This window comes from Aptenodytes forsteri, unplaced genomic scaffold (genome assembly GCF_000699145.1).
Source record: "Aptenodytes forsteri isolate BGI_AS27 unplaced genomic scaffold, ASM69914v1 Scaffold11, whole genome shotgun sequence".
Classification (NCBI taxonomy): Eukaryota; Metazoa; Chordata; class Aves; order Sphenisciformes; family Spheniscidae; genus Aptenodytes; species Aptenodytes forsteri.
In genome coordinates this window covers 1,815,506-1,825,529 of record NW_008794155.1, presented here as the reverse complement: position 1 = coordinate 1,825,529, position 10,024 = coordinate 1,815,506, and the positions used below count along the sequence as shown (strand labels likewise).

General features: G+C 40.3%; 1 protein-coding gene across 1 annotated transcript in view; it reads right to left on the bottom strand.

The window, feature by feature from the left end:
* LRP1B (LDL receptor related protein 1B) overlaps positions 1 to 10,024 on the bottom strand; it is a 676,318-nt gene that overhangs the window by 398,056 nt on the left and 268,238 nt on the right. Inside the window, exons 6-7 of the mRNA XM_019472156.1 lie at positions 3,792 to 3,911; positions 2,293 to 2,421 (exon numbers count right to left, since the gene is read on the bottom strand). Coding sequence (XP_019327701.1) covers positions 2,293 to 2,421; positions 3,792 to 3,911 — 249 coding nt within the window. The remainder of the gene's footprint in view (positions 1 to 2,292; positions 2,422 to 3,791; positions 3,912 to 10,024) is intronic.

Genomic DNA, 10,024 nt, shown 5'->3' with positions numbered 1-10,024 from the left:
GGGCACACCTTTTGCAGGCAGGTCTGCCGCCTGTCCCTACCCCAGGAGAGAGGTCCAGGCACTCCCTGCAGCCTGAGGTCTGCACTGCAGCCTCTCCCTTCAGCAGTTCCGTCACGTGGAGGCATCGGCCATCGCTGCGGTAGGTGGTGCAGAGCCCCCGGCTGGAGCCACGGCCTTTACCCTCAGATGAGTGCCCACCATTCTGCCTGGAGGGTCGGGCAGGATGAGTGCTCTTGACCTGTGCCCAGTTGCTGGGTTATGTGCACGCCGAGTCCCCCACTCGGCCTGTGGAATGCCTCTCCTTCCAAGAGGCGCCCTCCCTGCACGCCCTTCTGTGCAAACTGCCGCGCCACGCCCTAGCTGACGCGCCACGCCCTGCTTTCCCGCCCTGTTGGCAGCACTCCTGGTGGCCAGCGCTCCCTGGGGCTGCCTTTAGCGGGAGTGGGGGGTGGCAGCCGTACTCCTGGCCCCGCCCATGCCTCGTCAGCCGCCCTGGTGAGAGCTGCCGGCTCCCGGCGGGTCTCTGCCCTCCCCTGTGGGTTCCTCGGCTCAGGAAACCCCCCTGTACGCCACGATCCGCCGCTCTGCTGTGGGATGCGCCGGCACTGGAGTTGATGGCCTCTGCGAGGCGATCCTCCAAGGCAGAAACTTGTGAAAAGCAGCTTGTATGGTCAGTGAAGCTATGAATGTAACGGTAAGGGTGTAGGAAAGCGACCTGCTGGTACGTGGAAACTTCACTATTTTCCACACTGTAAGTCGGGCCCAGTGAAGCAACATAAGCTATTACAAGTCACTGCAGCTCTTGCAGAGCTCTGTGATAAAAACACCTTCATTGCTGTGCCAGGCGTCTTTTGGACCTCAGTGCCCTACGAAGTATTTGACCCAAATATTCATCATATTGATAATTTAATCCAGCATTAATTCAAGGAAAAGTTGTGTTTACAAACAAAACCAATGTAATGAGCAACACTTATTTCTTCACAGCAGCATGATCTTGATTTGTACTGTCCTGCAGTGACTTCTCTCACTAATGACTAGTGATCCCCTTCTGAAAATAACTGAAAAGATGGAAACTACCCTGAAATAAACATGATGAAGTATTAAGAAAGACAGAGGAGTAGTTCTTCTCTGTTAATCTTATTCATTTCATCAAGACCACCAAGATACTGACAGCTCACTACAATGCTCAGTTGTTACACAGTCTGCTGGACCTAAGAAGGGAAACTCAAAGGCTCATCTCAAGCCCAGTACTGGCATCATGAGGATTTCCTGATCTGGAATTGCGTTATTTTCATATAGTGGAAGAGGATTTCCTGATCTGGAATTGCGTTATTGATTTTCATATAGTGGAGGAAGAATTTTAAAATATTTTTACTTCGTATGGACCTTCTTATCTCACAATACTTTGCTGTGGATTTTTAAAAAACTGCTCAGCTATGTTGTGTGGATCAATACAAGACTTGGTACAAGCAGTAAAAAACTGTAACTCTTACTGGTGCTCAGAACATATTTAGCAATGCTCTTTACGTGAGGAAGCCTCAAAAAAACAGTAGACTTTCCTATTTTCTGATGTCAAAATAACTACAAAAAGGAAAACTCAAAAAATATGTAACAAACACGGCTTTATACTTGGGTGTTGAATCATCGTGGATGTTGAATAATGCTTAGGAAGCTTTTTAGGTTTTTTTAATACAAAAGCACTGTTAATTCAATATGCTGAGTAAGAAAATACTGTGTACAATATTGCTTCATTAAACACAATTCACTAATTTCCTCAAATACCCAATTCACTATTACTAATGAAAACATGCACTAAGCAACAAAAAGCCTAGCATGATTATGTATATCACGAAATTCACCTCTTGGGATATTTCAAGGACAAAGCAATCTCATGTCTTTTTTTTATCCTAAGGGTACAATTACCTCACGATCATTTCCTCTGTCTTCTCAATATCTCCGTTGTCTTCCCAGAGTAAACAGCCTATTTTGTTTGTGTGAGGAAAATCTTTGATTTATTTATGAACAGGGAAACTGGGAACTGTTCTAATCTTGGCTGAATTGAGTATTTCACTTTAGTTAATAATAACCATATAATAACTTCTAATATTTCCCTTGGAGTATTGTTGTAATATGTGAAAAGTTTTTCTAGGATTGTTGTGTGGCTCTTTGTAGTAGGGTGAAGGAAAGTCCATCTCTTCTGTGTTCGTCTCTGTCTTTCTTTTCACATGTATCCTCTAGATAGGACCAAAACACAAAATATTTTCATTAAAGTAAAAAGATGTTAAAACTTACCATTTTTGGCCTTGCAGGATTTGTCATCAGGCTGAAGTACATAACCCTCCACACAGCTGCAACTGTATGATCCATCTGTATTTATACATGTCTGGCTACAGCTTCCATACATATTACATTCATTCAAATCTAAAGGGACATTAACGAGATCTTGTTTAAGGATTAGGAAAAAAAGAAATTAAACAAAAAATCAGAATTCTAAGAGAAAAGTTTAAGTCATTATGGTATGATGCATTATGTTTTCTCCCTTCTCAAGCCATGTCCTTATCACAGATGTTGGCTGTTCAAATTACGCCAGTAACCAAACAGAAGGCCAGGAGTTTTCAAGTTTAATAGCTATTAATTTTGAAAGATGAAACCTTCATTTGTTGAAGTAGTATTCAATATCTACATCATGGCAGGGAGACATTTGGGTTCTTGTTAGTACCAGAGACCACGAGTTATCAGGGTCGATGAATGAAGCAACATTTCAAGAGCGGAAATAACTGATTATCCTTCTTAACCTACTTATGCTGGCAACGTCTTATAGTTCCTTAAATGAACTGTCACAACTTCTACATTAAACCATCATCCACTACATCAAAGACTATATATTTCTCTAATAAAGAACAATTTCCTCAACTAGGGTATATAGGCATAATACCATAAAATCAAGGTATGCTATTTAACAATGGTTGAGGGTTTACGTAATAAATTAACATTTTAAAAAACTGCTGTTGAAATTATTTCCTCAGATATATTTTCAATCACAAAACATGACAACCATAGAGCAAAAGAACTTATAATAAATTGTATTTATGAAGAATCTGGCTTAGCACTATTACTTGGAGAGAGGAATGATTGGTAAAGAGCACATACATAAGGCAACAGAACTCCAATCTGCTGATAAAAAGAGAAAAAATAAAACAAGAAACAAATACCTGGATAGAGAATTAAGAAGTCATATATTTAAAAAATGGAAAAGAACACCAATTTCAGTCTACAATTAATTACGCTGAAATAACATCCCAGCTAAGTTGTATGATCTGGGAGTGTTCATTTATCAAATTGTAATCTAGGTGTGACTTTATGGGCACAAGGCGAAACGTTACAAGTTTTACAGGGTCTCCTGGTAGTGAGGTCTGGAGAGCAGCTCGCACAAATGAGCTGTAAGCTTGTCTGAGCAGTGGGAAACACTTCCCACCTCCTCCAGGCTGGCTGAGGATGCTTTCCTCCCAGTAACTTCAGAATAGCTACCGCTGGGGCACGGGCACGGAAGCACCAAAGAATCAGCAGGGAGGCCCCGACTCGTTTCGGAGGGGGACTCTTTCCCCCCGCCTGCCCCACAAGCCCACGCTCATTCCTGACGAACACCTTTGAAGATGGGCGAGGAAGCGGCCGTGCTGGCCAGCCTGCCGTCGGCCAGAGCTGGCAGCCCACCGCCGGCTCTCCGCCTCTGACAGCCATCAGGGAACCGTTCGAAAACCTGGTGTTAATGTTACAGTGTATTTCTTGTTTACCTGTGCAGCTTCTTCCATCACTGCTTGTTTCATATCCATCTCCACAGTAACACCTGGTGCCATTCCTGGTAACGGCACATTTGTACTGGCAATTCATCTGTTGGCATTTGGGTAGCAATTCTGTAATAATATTATTTACAGCAAAATGTTACTAAGTATTTTTATTATTCCTAAATTGCAAACTTTAGAAACTTTTATATATATGTAAGTGCACGTCTCAGGAAGGAAACACCTCCACCATTTACATTAGCTGGTTTTGGAAATATGACACATAATACATTGCAAAAGGCTTGCTTTGAATATTGCATTTCAGCAAGTTAATAAATAGAAATCAGCATTTTATTTCTATCAAAAGCTGCTCAGAAGTGTATTATCGAGGTGTACTGTTGCTCTGCTTCCATTTTTCACACATCAGTCATTTTCAGTCAAAGCAGTGATTTGGAAAAAAAAAAAACCACCAAAGCTCAAACAGTTAGATTATAGTTATAAAAAACAGCCAAGGTTATGAGAAAGGTGTCAACTTCTATGTCTTTCCTACTTCTCGTATCAATGGATTTTCTATCTTTTTAAAGCTTGTTTTGATTTACTGATACACATATAACCTTCACAGCAATCAATGGTAATACATTCTGGCTCAATAATTTAACGTTGGACAAGTAATGTTGGATAAACAGTGGCCATAATATATGTCATTACTACTGAAGTCTGTCATAGAATCTATTGCTTGAATACATACCATCAGCACAAGGCATGATGCTAACAACCAGAAGAAATATTGTAGAAATATACGTTGTAATGATTTCCAGCAAGAAACAGAATGAAAACAAACCAAAAAACCTCAAATGCTTCCCAGGCCCAAGCTGTATGATGTGTATCAATAATTTTGCTGATCAAAAAAATAGTATTTTAATGAGCAACAACAGTTTTCCCTCCAAGAAAACAAGAAAAGGATTGAGGAAAACAGCTTAAGGAGTTGATCTGAAGATAGTTTTCAAACCTATATGCAGATGGATCAGAAAATAACCTGTGAATAGACAGAGAAAGGTTCTGTTACAGGGTTGACTTTAAGTAACTGGGTACGTCCTAAAGAAAAAGAGAAAACTGTAGTCCATTATGTGGGCAGTTTTAATCCGTCTGATCGCTATTCATCAAGTTCTACTTGGGAGCAGAATGAAAATAAATATGAAGAAGAGTCTGCATCAGCATCTGAGTCCTGGGGCTTCAACTCTGGAATGTCTGCAGGTGTCAAAACAAAGCCGAAATTTTGGGAGAAAAGTGGATGTGGCCGGCACCCAAAGTTACCACTTACTATAATGCAACTATTCTAAAACCATAGAGGTTTCACACAATTATCGCAGGGCATTCCCTAGAATTCTGTAATCCACACAATCTGCAGACTGACTAGACGCTGATAAACCATCCGCTGTCTAAATCTGCCCATTTTCCATGTGATTTGTGGGTTATTTCTCTGCCTTTTGTGCCCTTATGAATAGGAAAATAATACCTTTTTTGGCCATAGCTTGCTTTGTTGGTTTCTTGTCCCTAGTCCAGTCCTTAAATTATGCCTTTCCAAGAACAAGTCCCATGCAGAATGCAAACCAGGAAACTTCCCTAAAGGTAACATAAAATGGGACTGCACGCCAAGGTGTGGAGCTGGAACCAAGGCTGATTAGGTGGTATCTGTTTATTTAATATTTCTATCTGAACAAAATCGACATATACATTTCATTTTCTAAGCAAACATGGATCAACCATCCTTTACAACCTATAATTTTCTTCGTCAAATATTTGTCTGATGCTATACAGCCAGGAGCTTTTACCGGATGATAACTATTTGACTCACAAACGGGACTTAGCTTGTTTGCACTCTTTCCATAATGGATGCAGACAGCCAGCAGCTTAAACCAGCATAGTGGGACCTGCACACAGCCAGTAAAGGCTGCTGGAGAACAGCAACAATAAAGTGGCAAGTGAGATCCATTAAGGGAAAATTAATAAAAACAGTCTATCTGCTCATATTTTTTACAAAACCTGCTGCATTTCATTGATTTTACATCACTGCAGTATCATGTGGGTGGCTTTTAATAACAAAACAGTTGCATTTGCCTTACAGTAAGTATAACTGAAGTGCTGTGGATAGACCATTTCTGCCAAAAATATTTCCTGTCACACATCTCAACCCTCATTCTTTCCGCACTTTTTTATTTTTCACACTGTCTCTCACAACTTCATTGGTGTCCTCATCCCATCTGCTACACTTTTAGGAAGGGCCTCTCTGAGAAGGTATTCTACTTATACTTCCTTCTCTTACGCAAGTCCTTACATTCACTTCATCCTGAATACTGTCTGATCCTATTGATCAATTAATGAATTCATTTCAAATTTGTTCTCTCAAAAGACATGTTTCACGGTCCACTGCCAATAAGGGTTTGAGACAGTTAAAACTGGAGCAGTGAGAAAAACAAAATATCTGCTCTCATTTTAGCCAGCTAGGAAAAGAAGCAACCTATCATTTGCCTCAAGTTTTCCACTAAAACTACTTTTACCAGTTTCCCTGGAGGGAGACAGCTGGCCAGGCAGCCAGACGGGAATTCTTCAAACGCACCAGACTTTCCCACAAATCCGTTTAAGAAGCACTGTTGACCGCCATATGTTTCTGACTTCAAACTAACATTTCCCCCCCACTAAATTATCCATCAGATTATTACAACAGTAATTTGCCTCCATCCACAGCTCCAGTGAAGAGCTTTCTTATTGCCTGTGTGAGAGACACCTTCGTGCCCCAGAACATTTTTGCTCTATTGCTGATCTGCTAAACCTGCCAGGGGAATCCACAAGCGGAAGAGCAAAAAATACAACAACTTCAAGGGTAAGCAAATATAACTTCTATTTTACTAGTTCTTCTGTTTTCTTCATTTTAAGTAACTGATCCTGAAAACCTTTGGAAGAAAATGGAGTTTGCTTGCCTCTGGAAATGTTTGAAGTATTGAAGGACATGCTATGGAAGACAGTGTATACATTTATGGTTTGGTTAGATTTGTAACAGGCTTCTTGGGAAGAGGTAAGGAGGCAAAGAAAAATCATGAAGCAGTGAACAGTGATATTTTTAATGCTCCAGATAGGAAATTTGAAGAGATAAAAGCCAGGAACCCTCATTTCTTGTTCTTTCCTACCTTGCTTTTGGATCAGAGTAAAATTCTGCACCCACTTTGGTCTCCCTTTCTCAATGTGAATTGGTTTACAAAGTACATAGGCAGTGAAGAATGAGCATCACTGAACTTTCCACTTCTATCACAGCTCCAGAAACCTCTGAATTTGTCAAAGCATGGTATTTCTGCTGCAAGATTTAAAGGAAGAAGCTGCACTGAGGGAAAGCAAAAGGACAGAGCTTTATAGCTCGCAAGGAGACCCACAATTCAAGACCTGGAGCTGCAGAGCAAGGCATGAGATTTGCAGAAACACAGAGTAGCAGAAGTAGTTGTGAGTGCCTTTAGGATGATCTATTTGCTCCAAGCCCAGGGAGTACTGACAATTCATCCAGCTCTGATTTAAGTAATTTTGTTCAGTGCTTTCTTTCTTCCACAGGAGACATGAAGGGCAGCATTTTCTTCTTCCCTACATCCCCATGAACGAGCATCTCTAAAGTTGTGCTCCAGCTCCACCACAAAAGCCACCCTGCTTTCTCAAAGACACCCATGTCAATCTTATGCTTCCTGACTTTCATATTCCTCTAACTCCCAGGTATCTAGTCCCATAGGAGAGCAGTCAATCAGGCAAAGATGCTGCTGATATCATCTCCCCTAAAGTGATATACCTTTGACAATGACTCAGAGGAGCTGTAAGCTTCTTGGACAAACTGCTCCCACAGGACTTCATAGTAATAAAATCCTGGCTTCATTTATTCCTTCTGTGTTCAAGGAAATAAACTGCTTATCATAGTTCATCCAAGATGAATGATATAAGGAACTATCATCTCTTGAATGGCTTTTTAATGAAAGGATTAACCAATTGATCTATCCTTTTGTCAGTTCCTCCTGAGCTGACATGAGGTTCACAATAGGTTCACACCAGGTTCTCAAGCTTAGATGTTTTGGATGTTTCTGTTAACAAGAAAAGCAGTTCAGCTTGCAGTTTCTTAATACTGGAAACGTTTTTGGCTCTTGGGGATTGTCAAGCAGTAGACTGGATTTATGAAAATAGATACCTCAGTTAGCTTTGCCTTTCCTGAGAGGATGAAAGAGGACTAGATTCCCACCCAGTGAAATGCATTTAGGTGCCTTTATTTCTGAGCCACTTGGGTGATAATAAGGCCTTTTGGCTGTAGTGGGTTCCCAATTATGTTTCGTAAGTACATCTGTAATATATAAATCCTGTACTGCTCTTTTTGTAATGACAATATATGCTGGAGAGTATAGACAACTTTACAGTACTCTGTAAATTAAAATTTACTGATTACATAATGTTGATAATCATCAATGATTACATCATGATAATCATCAATGTAATGATTACATCATCATTACATTGATGATGTAATCATCAATTACAGAGCGGGAGTAAATAAAAGACATTGGCTGAAGTTTACTAGTTTGAAGTGCAAGATAATATGACTAGGGAATAGCGGAGCTTCAGCTGTCAGTTTTGGACTTCACAATTTGAAACAACAAAGGATCCTTGTCAAATAGTTCATCAGAGAATAACTATGAGCTACCAGCGCAATGTTGACTGCAAAAATGGGAAATGCATCACTGAGAGCATTGGGATAAGTATTTCCCACAGAGAAAGTGTTGATATCGAGGCCCAGGATGCTCTTGAGTCCTTTTCTTCTAGGAGGCAGCTGTTTGTAGCTGTGCCCACCCTGATGGATATCTGGAGGATAAACTAAGATTTGAGCAGGATCAGAGAACCTCAAGGATTAGGAGGGGAACGGAGAGCTGCAATCTGAGGGGAGACTGCAAGTTTTTGTGCTGATTAGTGCCAGGAGATGAAATGAAGAGGAATTATGACTCCTGTCTATGAATGTATCAGAGAATCAACAGCAGGGAAAGAAGTAACAAGCTAAAGGGTTATTGGCAGAAGTACAAATGGGTACAAATTGCCCATTAATAAATTCTGGCTGAAAATGAGAAGGTTCTTAGCTATTACTGTAATCAGGTTCTGGAACTCCTCTTTGAATGGGAACAGCAGGGGCAGAAAATAAGTAAATGCTTTTGACATGGATCATGACAGATTCATGAAAGACAGCATATGGAAAGGCCCCTGAAATACCAGAAACTGCATTCATGACCCAGGAGGTTCCATCTACTACTATATTCCTCAAGCAACACACTATCTTATGCTAAAACATCATTTTTCATTATGGAACTAAGATAAATCCTTTTTTCTTTGTCTCTGTAACATACCCAAAGGAAAACGTAGGGGAGCTTGTTACTGAACTAGTCTTCTAATTGTACTCCATACATATTCTTATTTCTCTTAAATATTTGAATTCTTTTTGGCAGCTTTGTTTCATGAATTTACTTGATCTTATCACTGTTATTCATTCAGTTTTTGTGATTCACTATTCATACACTGATGTCTAGACTATTCTTATCACACATATGCTGTAAGCCGCCTTTTTCTTTGCTAGTTCATTTTCCAAGTTTTTGAAGTACAATTCTTTTACAGATTAGACTCTTTAATGTAATCTACCCTAAGTTTTTTGTTTGTTATTGTTGATGTTATATGCGCAATATAAAGCTCTACGGTTTGCTTCTCTGACAGAAAAGGGTAGCTTGATTGATAGAATTCAATTGCTGGATTGAAATAATGCAGGATGTTTTTATCTCACATTTGTTGGTCATTTTATTAGTTTTGACTATCGTACCGTAAAAAAAATTGACAAGAATGTAATGATCTTTGTCACACACCTCGGCCCATAACTCTGTTATGGTAGATATACCACTGAAAAAGAGATATGGAAATCAGAGATCAGATTCATAGCCTCATACTCCCACTATGGGTGACCTCAGTCAAAGTTCAGCAGAGAAGCAGGAGGAGACAAATTTCAAAAAACCATGCAATATACGGCAGATATGTGACCCATTACACTCAAACAGGGCGGGGAGAGAAGGGGAACAACACCTTAGGCTAGAAAAAAGATTCCTGTTTGCCCTTAGACAAGTGCTTAGATGAACATTTCCTCCACCCATCTGGCGTTTCCCATGGCCGTTTCCCATGGCCGCCCCAGGCCA